Source organism: Hyalella azteca, unplaced genomic scaffold, assembly GCF_000764305.2.
Source record: "Hyalella azteca isolate HAZT.00-mixed unplaced genomic scaffold, Hazt_2.0.2 contig8055, whole genome shotgun sequence".
Taxonomy (NCBI): domain Eukaryota; kingdom Metazoa; phylum Arthropoda; class Malacostraca; order Amphipoda; family Hyalellidae; genus Hyalella; species Hyalella azteca.
Window position 1 is genome coordinate 53479 of NW_025938161.1, and position 15823 is coordinate 69301.

The window sequence follows — 15823 nt, forward strand, 5'->3', positions numbered from 1 at the left end:
CACGGCTTCAGATGAAGCCTATCAAGCCCTCATCCCGTTACTCGATAAGCAACCGGGTGCCAGGGTTGACTGAAGGGGAGAAGTGAAGAAGTGACTGGGCCACCTTGAAGGCAGGGTGGCCCAGTGGTTACAGTTCAGAGTACCAGGATTGGCGCAGTGAGGTGCGGGTTCGATCCCAGCTCTGTGCGTCAGTTTCTGGTCAGAATCGGCAAGGAGGCCGGGCGGTTAAGCACAGCAGAATTGGAGCAGTGAGTTGCGAGTTCGAGACTGCAACAAGCTGTGAATGTTCTGCGATGTTAAGAATCGGCGACAGGCCTACGGCCTAATAAACGCTGAAACCGCTATTATTCCATATAAAAAATGCTTCAGTATAGACAACTGGACAATTTTGACTCAATAACAAAAACATGTTTATAGCGGCAAGACGATTTGCGCCTCTGTCGAGACTTCGTAACTGTTATAGCTTTGGTTGACGAAAATTCACACGAACACTGAAATTAGTCTCGAGATGATATTAATTCAATCAAAACTTTGCTAACCTGCCATAATAATTGTACCGAGCTTGCTTCATGCTAAATTTCGGCTACGACACAATTAAGGATTTAACCCTCCACCGCCGTATGTCACTCTCCACAGGAACATAACTTTCAACTTAAATTATACATAACTTATTGAGTGTAGCAACAGGATTGGAGCATAGAGGTGCGGGTTCTACCTAATTCCTTAACCCTCTTCCACCTGACAAGAGTAACCGGAGCAATATTGTCACGCGTCTACTTCCCAAAAAGGATACGTTCTAGTGAGCGCAAAATGACTTGCACTGATGGTTGCCGCCACGTACGACAACTTTAAAATGTTCGCTGTTGTGTACAAACGTCCTGGTATTCGTAATTGTAACCACTGGGTCAACTTATGAATTACTTCTAATGAGAGCCAATTGAGTCACAGAAATATTTTATTCAATGTTTTTAACCTTTTCTTATGTACATTAAAGCATTAAAATTAGAAGAAACATCGAGAGTTGTTAATTCAATTTGTTTTCTGCTATCTGTTAAAAAGAATATATACTTGCGAGTTGCGACGTATACAATCCTTCCAAATTACATTGTTTAATCTCAACCTAATTATATAATTAATTTGCGGAAATTAGATCTTTACTAATAATTTAAAAGCGACGACTGCCATATAAATTCACTATATCTTCATATCAAATAATCATGGCATTCTATTTATCATTGATTTCTCTTAGTCTGAGCACCATCGCAACTGCAATTATACAGGTTTCTATTTAAAGACTTTTCCTTCGAGATCTGAATAAATACTGGGCTACGATATCCGTAGAGTTTCGTGAAAAATGGCTAAGTTGCCGAGATGGTCAACAATTTGAACTAATATTTGAGTTTCGTCTATTTTGCGTATAAGCTGAAATACGATTTTAAATCATCCTAATATATATAGAATGTGAAATGAATAGTTTTCTACTTCTGAGCACGTAGAGATTTCTAATAATAATTCAAATAAATCTAATCATTTTTATCAGTAGGTTGGTAAAAAACTTAGAAATAAAAACAATTTGTGTGCTTTAGAGTTGATGACTACTCAAGTTTATTATAACAGAGTTAAACAAATAACTATTGCTTTCAATTAAATCGATCATTTAATATTCCGCCTTATTCGAAAGTCCGGAAAATATTTCACCATAACAGTCGTGTTATTACGCTTGTAGGCGTTTGGGCATTCGAGAGGTAGTACTGACAAAGGACGGATCATGAGTGTCAGAGTGTATGTGCTTAAGATGAACATTGCGTGCTTCTTGCATTGTTGTCGTCTGAATAAGATCCTAATACGTACTTTACGTAGTGTTCGATAAACAAAACAATCTTTTTTAACATGAACTGTCGTGCATTCACTCTGTCACTGCATTGTTGATTGTGATTAGCACAACAAAATTTTCTTTCTGGCAGACTGGCACCAGCTTGAACTTCAACTTTCAAGGCAAAAAAGCCATTATTTTAAGTAGTCAAGGTATCCAATTAAAATTAAATTGGCCCTGGGTACTTAGAATAATCATTATATATTTACTCAGGATCTATGGATTAGCTATTTATGAGTCACAACTCACAATTTTTCTGATGTTTTTAGCATAGTAATTGTGTGATTAATGATGATAGTATGATACTATCATACTGATAGTGACAAAGCAGAGTTATTTAGATTTAGACTTTCCCTCTAGTTCATTTCTGAGTCTTATAAGTAGACCAGCTCACCAGCAAAGTATCATTGATAGTTGATACCAGCATTATCATATAAGTCTAATAATAAAGATATTGATTTAAATCTTGAGTAGATGAGGAAATTAATAATTAATTGATTCCAAAAAATTTCTGGTTTGCCAGAATCAGTTTGCCAGTTGCCACTATACTTTTTAGATCATAAAACTTTAAAAGTAATTATAACATAAATTTAATTAACTCTTCAGACTCAGCATCAAGCATAGTGGCAAACCAGAGATTTTTTAGAATCAGTTCATTTTTAATTTCCTCATTTACTCCACTGTGCAGAGAGTGAACAAAGATTTAAAGACCTACGGCGACGCATTATCGGCAAAATTTTTGCCTTCAGAAGATCTTGCCGACACATTTAGATTGAAATTCTTGCATTTAATATATTTCTCAGTCTTCAGCCAACTATTTAGAAAAAAAGTAAGGTTTCCGCCACTTTCCGGTACGTTGGATGGATTACAATGCAGCGAAGCTTGTCCGGAAATCAGTTGCGATGAGTTCCCGCAAAAAATGTAAACAACATTTTTTTGATTGCGTAGTTTCGGTCGCATTAGAGTGGTCAGACTGCTTTATTACTAGTTCAGTTGACACTTGCTGTACAACCGGACTGTTTTTGGGGTAAAATTAGTTATTTGGGGTAACACGTGCATGCAACCTTGTAATAAGTTCGTGGCTTGTAAATAGTTCGTCATTACTCAGCGTAAATGGCTTTTCATTAAAAATTACCCGGCGACGCATCTTTAAAATGGCCGGCGACGCTTTGGGCTTAAAAATCCATATATTGCCGACGCTGCATCCACCCTCTGCAAAGTGGCATTTACTCAAGATTTGAACCAATTTCTTATGTATGATGATGCTGGTATCCATGATACTTTACTTGTCTACTTATAGGACTCAAAAATGAACTTGAGGGAGAGTCTAAAAAACTCTCTGCTTTGCCACTATGGCATCAAGCATTGAAAACATCTGCCTTTAGGGCCGCAACTAGAGGTTTCCCGCCATTTCTGAAACCGCGAGATTTCCATCAGATGAATTACCTCCTATCCAAATGTTAACAAAAGTGCGATATCGAGCCGCGAGATTCCAAATGTATTGAAAATTCGTCATGTTGAAGCCGCGAGATTTCAGAAACAAATAGAAAAATTCCAATCCTGCTCAGCATGGTGCAATTCTACAGGTTATTCAAAAGAACCTGGTCTTATGTCATTTTGAACCAATCAAGGCTTCTTTACGGACCGATCGTAAAACACACCTTCACCGGCAAAAGCTTTCACAATTCTGAAGAAAGGTGAGCTGAGTCAGCTGACAGCTACACTGGCCGTGGGTGGGCCTTATTTGAATTTGAATGCATGCATCGATTTGAAATCCTAGGTACGCATAGTATACAAGTCATAGAGCCTAAATTTTTAATATCTATAAAAAAATTACATTTCTGCATGGATTATAATGCTGTTAACATTAACAAACTTTTAATTATCTCTGTGCAAGAAATACTTGCTTAAATAATTTTATTTTCAATATAAGCGACTGGATGCAACAATCAGTTCGCAAGAACCAACATAGCCCTGACAGCAGTAATTTCGAATTTTCGATTGACGTTAATTTCTAAATTAAAATGTATTTAGCCAGTATTTCTTGCATCAGAGATACTCCACACTCAGGAAGATGTATATAAACAGGGAAATTTCACGCGTAAATCAATCTAATTATATTTTTTTCGCGCAGGCGTTCGTGCAAATCACGGTCATCAATTCTGCGCCGCGCAGCACTCGGCGCGGGCTTCCGAGCTGTCCGACACAGTTCTGATTTAGACACAGTTTTCATCTGAATGGAATGGCAACATTGTCTGTAGATGATTTCAAGTAACGCTGAACCAGCATTGCCAGATGGTATATTTCTATACCAGATTTCACAAATCTGGTATTTTCAAAAGGTGTCTGGTATGAATATTTTAGATCTGGTATATATATCTGGTATATATGCCTAAATCTGGTATTTTTCTGGTATTTTCTGACTTACTTCAAATTTACTGCATTTAGTTCCACCTCTGAAGTTTGAACTTCCTCCAGCGTAGGCGTGGATTATATTATTATTTATATGAATTGCCTTCAGAGCGGCGCGATTAGAGCTTTCCCGCCATTTTTGGAACCGCAAGTTTTCATGTCAACCGGAACTCAAACACCACAGCAGAGAGTATTTTATGCAGCTAATGAATTTCACAAACTTTGCTGGAAGAGAGATTAGTGAATTTCAGAAAAAAGGCTGGATAATTCAATGAAGGCTGGTGGCAGAGCTGCAATCTTGATACTCTATTGTGATTCGCGCTATGATAACCTACGTAATAATTTTCATATGATAGTTATAATTTTTGCACATTCAAAGTACACATGACATAACATAACGCACCCAGATTTGGAAACCATTATTGCTCAAATGAAGCAAAAATAAACAACAGACCATTGACTTATCTTGCAAATATATATATATTCATATTATTTATCACATAACATAATTACGCTCTGTAATTATGCCATATTGACCTAATTTGTATAGTCCATTTACGCGCATTGTTATTAGGTATTGATCGTGTCGATTTTGCTGGCCGGGAGGATGTCGGTAATGTAGTCCCAATATTGGCATGCAGGATCGTACTGTTGACATACAGGTTCATACCCTACTTGCCACAACCAGTCCAGTCATTCATTAGAAGGCACCGATGGCACCTCTAAAGCCATGTTGCCTTCTTTAGTTCTTTAATTCATGTCCGATTGAATTGTAATCTATGAATGAATATTCATTACTGTGCTGACTCTTAGAACCTGAGTCCTGAGTTGACGCGTTAGCAATCTAGTTAACTTGTATCCAACCACAACACAATGCGGATACACGTTTGTGTGTACGGTCAGTGTGATTATGTAATTTGCATTGCCGCGCATCCATATTTAAACTATTTTAGCTTTCTAAAAGTACAGCGCTGTCGGCGCACGGCGCATTTTTTTACCGGCATAGTACGGCGCACCGCGCAGGTCGTTAAAATGACAATATAAATTCCCGTGCACCTGGCACATCTTCCTGACCATGGGAGATACTGTCAAGTATTTCAATGCTAACAGCATCAAAATCCACGCAGAAAAGTAAAATTTTAATAGGTTTTACACTGAAAGTTACGCTCCTAGTCCAAAGAACTGAGTCCGATTTCAAATAAAAAATGACTAAATTGAATCCATCGCGCTTTCTGGCACCTTCTCTCACAGCTGATTGCAGTTGCAGTGCATTTTTTTAGCTTAAGTTGCCAATACGTATTTAATGTAGTTTTCCGTTCCGTTGGTACAAAACTTACAAAACAACCTTGAATTATTGATTGCTAATTTCTTGCATTAGGTTAATTTTTATGATTCAAATTAATCATAGAAGTTGTATCTCCATAATTCTATGCTGAATTAATATTACGCATAGAAGCTTCACTTTCACATACAGGCTAGTGAGGCTACAGTGATACAGATGCCAGCGCTGGCAGCGACAATCAAATGAACTACTTTATTATTTAGTATCTTTACTAATAATATAATATCGTATTCTGTTTACGTCTGGTCTCTTAAAGTGTTCCAGCAACATATTTTCTATTACAGTATTAATGTCACTTATTTGCTTAAATCGCAAGTTGACTAAAAATTTAAAAGCAAAGAATAGTCCACAAAAATTCATATCTTTATAGAAAACGTTTCGGAGTCCAGCTCCATCGTCAAATGTTAACGATCTTGTGTGTGGTTTAAACCGTAATTTTTTCAAATCGCTTTTAGAATTATCAGTTCTTAACTCGTTTTTCATATTTGCTGGCAAGTTTTATAGACAGATTGACGGTTTAGGCATGGGACTACCGCTTGGCCCGACCTTTGTAAATTTTTTTATGTGTTTTTACGAGGTTTCTTGGCTGGCCAATTGTCCTCTTGATTTTAAACCAATATTCTATAACAGATATGTCGATGACACATTTCTAATTTTCAAACATCCCTCCCATGTCAAACCTTTCTTTGATTACCTAAACTCTCAACATAATTCTATCAAATTTACCATGGAGCTCGAATCTAATAATAGTTTGTCAAGGCTATGCATGCTGAATTTGAATTTTTAAGAAATATTTTCTCGCTCAATGGATTTCCGGCAAGTTTGGTGTATACCCAAATCAAGAAATTCATGTCGAAGCGATTTAGTGAGGTTGCTCCCGAGCGCGATAGTAGGAACGTTATTTTTTGTTCTTTTCCATACTTCGGCCCTGCGTCCGAAGCTATGTCAATAAAGTTAAAAGTCTTGTTCAATAGATACTTTCCTAGCATTAAACTCCATATTGTTCTGGTTAACAGTTTCAAAATCGGTTCTTTTTTTAGATATAAAGATATGCTCCCTGTTCATATGCGATCGTTCCTGGTTTATCAATTTCGTTGTGCACAATGTGCATCTGCGTATGTCGGTATGACTTCACGCAATCTTTATTCCAGGATCGCTGAGCATAAGGGCAGGAGTTATAGGACCGGACAGTTGCTATCGCGCCCCCCTCATTCGGCTGTGCGCACTCACGCCGAGCAGTGTGATGTGCCTGTTTCTGACAGTGACTTTAGGGTGTTAGCTTCTACCTCCGGTACTTCAGATTTGCGTATCTTAGAATCGTACATTTTTAAGCTTAGGCCCAGTTTCAATTCAGCTGTGAGCTCCTATCCCCTTGAAATTGTGAATAGATAGGTTTTTATGCCCTATTACTTGTAAATTTATGTTCTAATTGTGTTCTGTGCTTTCAATTGTATTAACTTGTGACTTTCTATGTATGTTCTAGATTCTACGAACTGACGATGGAGCTGGACTCCGAAACATTTTCTATAAAGATATGAATTTTTGTGGACTATTCTTTGCTTTTAAATTTTTCTATTACTTATTATTTAAATGTCTTAACTTGTGGTGCAGTAAGAAATAGATATTAAATTGTTTGAATACTAATTTACAAGTTGACGTGTCCACACCCAGATGCTAGCGCCAGCAGTGTCAATCAAAGGAACTACTTTATTCTTTAGTATATTTACTATAATAATAACAATATATTATTCTGCTTAGGCACAGTCTCTCAAAATGTTGCAGTAACACATTTTCCATTACTAATTATTTACATTTATTTGTTTGTAGGGCAGCAAAATAGTGCATTTTTTTGTCACAATTGATGTAGCTACGTAGTAGCTACCACGTGTTCTTGTGTGTGACGTCACCGCTACCCATATGTAAACAAAGCAGTGAAGATGGGAGTTTTGCATTGAAATCGATGGTTATTTGTGAATAATATTTTCGATTGTGATATTGACCCTTGACAGTAGTGTCAACATTTGAACATCGAAGTTCTAACATCATGAATTACGAGGTAGAAGTGTAAGGACTGACTCCGACTGAGCAGAGCTAGAATCATGGCTGAGGCTTAACCAATGTCATTGTCATTTTTTACGTCATTGATATCATTCTGGAACCAACGTAAGTAACTAAGGGATTTTCCAGTTTAAATATTTATTGATTAATTTATATCATTTTAGAAACTCCACATATTTCTAAAGGGAGTTGTGATGAGACCATGGGGTCGAACCGTTGAGTTTAGATTGCAACTTGCAAGAGGGGCCCAAGGGCCAAGGGCATGGGGCCTTGCAAAGGGTTAAGACCGCAGCACGGCGGTGGACCGATAAGTACTCACAATAATTCCCTGCCACCATGCTTCAGAGCTCAACTAGCATGCATAAGATATCCATAATAAACTTGAATTTGAATGGTTTGTGAACAAAACCAATCTGTTATACATTGACATTGTAAAAAAATATTACTGGTTCATGTAAAACTTTGGTGTGCAGGCTACAGTTTGGAGAATGCATTGCCTTTTTATGCCATTGTTGACCAAAAACTTTGCCTACAGTGCTCAAGATCCACTGTGCAGAGAGTGGATGAATATTGCAAGATCTTTGGCGACGCTTCAGAAGCAAAATTTACGCCTTCAGAAGATCTTGCCGACACATTTAGATTGAAATTCTAACATTTAATATAGTTGTTTTGTTAGTGTTCAGCCAACTATTTAGAAAAAAATAAGGTTTCCGGTATGTTGGATGGAATGATGGAACAGGATGCAGTGAAGCTTGTCCAGAAATCAGTTGCGATGAGTTCCCGCCAAAAAATGTAAACATCAAGTTTACGATTATGTAGTTGCAGTCACATTAGAGCGGTCAGACTACATTATCACATGTTCAGTTGACACTTGCTGTACAATCGGACTGTTTTTAGGGTAAAATTAGTTATTTGGAGTAACACGTGCATGCAACCTTGTAAATAAGTTCGTGGCTTTTAAATAGTTTTTCATTAATCGGCGTAAATGGCTTTTCATTAAAAATTACCTGGCGACGCATCTTAAAATTACCCGGCAACGCCCAGGGCTTAAAAACCCATATATTGGCGACACTGCATCCACCCTCTGCGCCCTGGCTCAAGATGCATTGCCAAGCCCAAATTTCTGGCTGTCTTCAAGATGCCAGATTTATTGCCAACATAATTTTTATAAAAATATTTACAAAACCAACTTTGATGAGTGCATCTTTGACACCACAGGTATTGCAGTAGATAATTGCAATTTGTGCTGCAATGGAAATTGCCAAATTGTGGATTATACTTGGCAGCCTCATCCAACCAAGTTGAACCAACTGGCAACTGGAAATTTTAAAAATAATGCAGCCCCTGGTGTATCTCCTGATCCTCAATTAGGGCCGCCAAAGATTTTAGAAAATTTTAAATGCAATTATTTTAATCCAATTGTTTGGACAAGATCTTCTGAAGGCGTAAAATTTAGCCACTGATGTGTTGCTAAAGCTCTTCCAATTGGCACGCACTTTCTGCACCCTGGGTGTTTAACAATGGCTGACCCGCCTGCCTGGCTGGTAGAAACACGCAATGCTTTTCATATTTCATCATTCATATAATCTGTGAACCCATCAAAACTTCATCTACTAGATTTTTCTATATAAATCCTAATGTTCTTTTGCAGATATTTTGAGTAATATTCAATTAATTATATAATAGCAATTTTTATTTGAAACAAAGACCGTAATCAAAGCAAAGTGTCTTGCTGATAACTACAAACTTGCATTGCCTGTAAGTTGGGCTCGGTTCAATTGGCTTCTTTCTCCAGGTAAGCAAACTCAGATTGTTCTAGAATTTAATATTTGGTTTTCCTGCCTTCAAGTTTCTACTGAATCTGTGGTTTAATTTGTGCAAATATTAACTAAAAATTTCCTATTACTTTCTAATATCATATCAGCAATAATGTATCATTTTTATCTGGGTTTTCAAATTTGAAATAAAAAATTAATTATTTTGTTCACTTATCACTTGAAATTAACTAATTGCCACTATACATAATATCAAAGTGTTATGTAGAACATTTTTTATTAGCATATTCTACTAACATGCACCTTTCAATTAAAGCTCATTGAAACATTGCAGAATTATGTTCTTGGCTTCATGAGCTAAACTATGCTCAAAAAATATAACTCAGTACTCACTGCAGTGAGTGACAGAGAGCGCATTTTCTCATCGACGAAAACTTGAGGTCACGGACGGACAGACAGACAGACGGACATGGCGAGCACAATAGTGCATTTTTCCATAAATGAGGAAATGCACTAAAAATAGGTACCGTATTGTGGATGTGCATTTGAATTATATATTTATATTCAGATAACAATCACTAAATTCAAGTTCGTTTTCAGAAGAGGTCAGCATGAGTGAGCTGCTGGAGTGTGTGAAGGGGGAGGCTGCCTTGCAGGACCTCAACTGCCTTCAGTTCAACAACGAGCTCATGCATCACCTACGCGTGTGTATCCTTAGTAATATTATGTATTATTATAGTAGTATTATGGACATAGAAGTCCCACACAATGCTGGAGCATACAGTGGGGGGAAAGAAATATTCGTACACTTGAAAAATCGTATTTTAATGTATGTAAGTACACAAACTGAACAGGAGAAGTGATTTATATTATGTATAGAGGCGCATTGTATTCAAAAATAGCATCAATAGAAATTAAATCTCAATGCAACAAAAATTAATGCAACATGTTAACTTCTTCGGGTGAAAAAAGTATTCGTACAAAACAATAAATCCGCATTATTTTAATTTAATACTTGGTTGATTACCCTTTATTCAGCTCAACAGATACCAGTCTATTTCTATACGTCTCGACCAATGATTTGCAGATGCATAACCTGTAGTGCATTAATGAATTAATGCACTACCTGCGGGTTTGCATCCTTAGTACGGTATGTGTTTTGGAGGTGGCAGTCATAGACCATGCTGGAGTGCTGCTATCTTTATTGCCTTTAAATGATGTCATTTATAACTATATATGTTACATTTTTATAACTTGAGCTTAAGTTAATGAGCTTATGCATTGCCTGCAGGTACCTATGCCTTCAATACCTTTCATGAGTTAATTTTTGCCTTGGAAAAATGTTTTCTTCCTGGCACCAGTATATTTATTTTGAATATACTTATTATTTGTATATTTATTTTGAATGGGTTGTCAAATGATGTGGAATTTGTTCATTCATGTCTTGGAAGAGATATTTCTAGAACACATGCATGAGTTGATCTATTTATTTGCATTATTTATAGTCAAATGGGGTAAGACAGGATCGCAGCCTTCATGGGGTAAGAAAGGACCAGCCCATGGTATGCATTCTAATTGCACTAAATTTAATTTGACAAAAGAATATGTTAGAGCAATCATTGCCTGTCATTTCAGTGCCTGTTTCAACCCTCTTCTGCAAATAATGAATTTCTGGCTAATTTTTAAAGAAAACCTATGTGAAGAAGGGTCACAAAATAGTTAACCCTGTTTAGGAAATAAGCTGTGTCTAATGACAAAAGTTTTTTTGGTCAGGTTTGTGGATGTAGGCAAAGGCAGGTAACCTCAAGTAATAAGCAACTTTTGAGACATACTAGGCATTCCTACCTGCTACCATCACTGCCTGACATGTATTCTAAAATGGGGTAAAAAAGGACCAGACATGGGGTAAGACGGGACCATTAAATGATCCTGTTTTACCCCACAAACGGTCCTATCTTACACCACATATGGTCCAGTCTTACACCACAAATGGCCCTCTATTACCCTACAGTATATCAAAAATAGTTTTTAAATTAATATATTATTATGCAGTAACTGGAGTATTTTGGTCGAAATTTTTATCTTTTGCTCACTCTCACCAAATTTCTTTGAAAATTTCAATCTCGAATTAGGCATTATTGCTAAAATACTGGAGTTTCTTGCAAGTTTCTTGGACTTATTATTGCTAGCAAAAGTAAAGTATAAAATGATAATTAACTATGCCAGCTATATAATATCATCCATATTTTTTGCTCAAAAGACTAAATGGATCATATGGCTGCATTTAATGTCAACAAAGTTTTCTCGTGACAAAACCTCCAATGTGACTGATATTAAAGTTGACTTCCCACAACACGAAACAGTAACAAGTGGTTGTTTAATCAAATAATGTGTTTCTGGATTGATAATATTGAATATCAGATTTGTACTTTTATTAGAAACCTTGTAACATAAGAATTACCTGTTGGTCCTTTCTTACCCCAGCCTGTTCCTATCTTACCCCAATGGGGTAAGATGGGACCAGCTCACTTTTTTTAATCTGTACAGAAAACTATGTTAGATGCAAAATGTCTGAGTTGTAGCTTAGAAGCCCATTGCATAACTACACCTTGTGATTGGTTTAGGGTTTTTTAGTTATTCATGGTATAGATGCTACAGGCTTGTTAGTGATTTTGGTCCTGTCTTACCCCATCTGACTATACTTGAAAACTCATCACAAACTTCAGCCATAAACTTATGCATACTTTAGGCATAACAGGCATTTGTTCTTGTGATTAAAATAAAACTTCATTCAATTTAATGAATTTAATGAAGTTCTAGACATCCACATACGTGGCACTTTTTTTGCAGTATTTTGTCCTGGGTGAACTAGGGTGTAAAGACGTCCTGGGTGAACTAGGGTGTAAAGACGTCCTGGGTGAACTAGGGTGTAAAGACGTCTTGGGTGAACTAGGGTTTAAAGACGTCCTGGGTGAACTAGGGTGTAAAGACGTCCTGGGTTAACTAGTGGGGGACATCCCACAGTCTGACTATTAAACAGGATAATTTTTTGTGCAGTTACATATGCGTGCATATTTTAGCTCAAATATAATATAATATAATGCAGAGTATAATATATTTATTCTATTTCAGTACAACAAGCGAGACCTCTCTGGCCCCTCCTCATCAGGCGCCCCCTTCATGGGGGAGCCTCAGCACTACGCCCCCTCCTACGTCAACAACTTCATCAACAACAGCATCAACATCCCTCAGTTCAACAACTATGATGCTGCAAAGCTCTACAAAAACCCAGTCGCCAACGTGAACAACTACATCAACAACAGCCTTAACAACACCATCAATAACAGCATCAATAACAGCCTCAACAACAGCATCAATAACAGCATCAATATCCCCCAGCTGGACAGCTATGAAGGCACGAGCTCCTGTGACAACTCTACCAGCAATGACAGCAACCTTGTCAATAAGAGCCTCAAGATTCCTCAGTTCAATAACTACGAACCCCCGACCTCCCTCGGCAACCCCCCAGCTAATTACGAGGCCGCAAAAGCTTATAAGGAGCCCGCAGCCTCTGCAGAAAACAGCTACCAATGTTCTGAGTGTGACTACCGCACTACTACTAAGCAGCTCTTGATGCGACACTTCTCATATAAACACAAAACTGACACAGACAACAAGTATCAGTGTCCGCAGTGTGACTACTCGAGTCGCGTGAAGCAACACCTCCTCAGGCACACACTCTACATGCACTCTTCAGAAAAACCTTTCAAGTGCATGCAGTGTGAGTTTGCATGTGTCACCAAATACAACCTCAAGATGCACCACCTACACAAACACTCCCTGGAGAAACCCCTCAAGTGTTCGCAGTGTCCGTACACTTGTGTCACAAACCAGCAGCTGCGGCAGCACCACCTGCACAAGCACCCAACACAAGATGTACTCAAGTGTGAAGAGTGCGACTTTACTTGCACCAAGAGGCGCTTGCTGGCCAAACATCGTCTCGTTGAACACGAGAAGGAGAAGAAGTTCCAGTGTTCCGAGTGCAAGTACGTGTGTGTTCGCAAACGTCGCCTGGAACAGCATTTTCTCTTCCTGCACTCGCACGAGAAGCCCATACATTGTACGTTTTGTCAGTACTCTTGTGTGACCAAACAGCAACTCAAGAAACATTGTATCCGACAACACTCAACACAGACGGCTGAGGACAACACAGATAATACAACAACAACAACAACCTCCACAACAACACCCACCACACCAACCACAACAACAAGCACAAGTTGAAGTCCCAACATCCGTTGTTCTCCAGACCAGCTGGCGCTGTAGTTATAAATTTAATTCATTCCCATTAACCCATTCAACATATATGGAACAATTCAGAAACGCCCAATGCGTCCAGCACAAGTTGAAGTTGTCTCCAAACCCCTTTTGTCTCCAGACGAGTGTTGTAAATTTGACTCATCCCTTATGAGGGTAAACACTCGTCAGTTTGATACAGCGAGCCCCAATCCGTGGTTAAATCCCTCCGTGGGATTAAATGATCCCATAGATCAATTAATGATCATTGTAAGATTAAATGATCTATAAATGATCATTAAATGATCCTATAGGGTTATGCATGTGTTACCGAGTATTATCCAACCCAGGGGTAAATATGAGTTTGTCGGCGCACTTGACAAGTGGTATTGCCTTTGGGGTCAATCATGTCCATATAAATATATGTTTGTGGTAACATGCCTTTTCTGGCATGTAGACTTGGGTTACATGCCTTTTCTGGCATGTAGACTTGGGTTACATGCCTTTTTTGGCATGTAGACTTGGGTTACATGCCTTTTGTGGCATGCGGTCTTGGTAACATGCCCATCATGGCACGAGGACATATGTAACATGCCTTTTGTGGCATACGGACTTGGGTAACATGCCTATTGTGTTCCCCACAAATGTAAAAATAATATACCATAATATTATCGATAATCACTTAAGTGAACGCACCTTCTTTCTTTCCAAACTATAGCTACCACAATTGGGTCTCAAGCATTGCGCAATTTAAGCAGACTTATTATTTATGATTTTATTTCTACATGAATTTTATGTACTTTTTCTCCACTCAATTTAAACAGTTTTATTCTTAATGATTTTATTGCTACCAGAAATGTGAGTTAATTATTTAGAATAGTGCAATTTAAGATTTATCAACTCACATAGTTATTGACTAATATTCCAACTTACGTTAGATGATAAGAATCTTTACTGAAATAAATAATTTTAATCTATGTCTGGTAGTGCCCTAGATTATGTGCTAGCCTCTAGTTTGGGTCTATGCTCTAGCTAGCTTCTAGTTTGGGTCTATACTCTAGCTAGCTTCTAGTTCGGGTCTATGCTCTAGCTAGCCTCTAGTTTGGGTCTATGCTCTAGCTAGCCTCTAGTTTGGGTCTATTCTCTAGCTAGCCTCTAGATTGGGTATATACTCTAGCTAGCCTCTAGTTTGGGTCTATGCTCTAGCTAGCCTCTAGTTTGGGTCTATTCTCTAGCTAGCCTCTAGTTTGGGTCTATGCTCTAGCTAGCCTCTAGTTTGGGTATATACTCTAGCTAGCCTCTAGTTTGGGTCTATGCTCTAGCTAGCCTCTAGTTTGGGTATATACTCTATCTAGCTAGCCTCTAGTTTGGGTATATACTCTAGCTAGCATGCTAGCCACTAGTTCACTAGTTTGGATCTAGTTCGTAAACAATGTTGAGTAAACTTTAGGTGTCGTCTCTATTTTTCATTATCCTTGCTTGCGCTGTACGTATCAGGTTTGTAGCTTTGGTAACATGTGCACCAGGCATGGGGTGTGAGGTACCACATGTGCACCAATCGTGCGTGTCACGGGTAGAGGTGTTACCGTCGTGCGTGTCACGGGTAGAGGTGTTACCGCTGTGCGTGTCACGGGTAGAGGTGTTACCGTCGTGCGTGTCACGGGTGGAGGTGTTACCACCGCTCCTGTCACGGGCAGAGGTGTTGCCATCGTGCGTGTCACGATTAGAGGTGTTGCTATCGTGCGCGCCCACAATGGTCAAAAAATATTATATAACAATAATAATGGCAATAATGTAACAATATATAACTTATCAACGGCAGTTAACTTAAATTTGAGGATAATTTAGCCGTAACAGATATTGCTCTCTAAAAAAAAGTGTACTGCCAAAATTCACATTATATAGGAAATTGAATTGTTCATGCAATAATTATTTTTCTTATTAAAAGAAGCTACCATAAGATAGCTTATGGTAGCTTCTTTTATGGTAGCTTTTTCTATAGTTTTTCTATAATTGTGGTAGCTTCTATAGTTTCTAATTATGGTAGCTTCTTCTATAGTTATTCAA

The 15823-nt window shown here is 38.0% G+C and overlaps 1 protein-coding gene across 1 annotated transcript; it reads left to right on the plus strand.

Annotated features, from left to right (window-relative positions):
• Positions 1 to 9341: 9341 nt before the first annotated feature.
• LOC108667811 (RE1-silencing transcription factor B-like) lies at positions 9342 to 15214 on the plus strand. Its single transcript, XM_018154880.1, has 3 exons — positions 9342 to 9480; positions 10061 to 10164; positions 12593 to 15214. The coding sequence occupies exons 2-3, from the start codon at positions 10072 to 10074 to the stop codon at positions 13742 to 13744; spliced, it is 1245 nt and encodes a 414-aa protein (XP_018010369.1). The 5' UTR covers positions 9342 to 9480; positions 10061 to 10071; the 3' UTR covers positions 13745 to 15214.
• Positions 15215 to 15823: the final 609 nt, after the last annotated feature.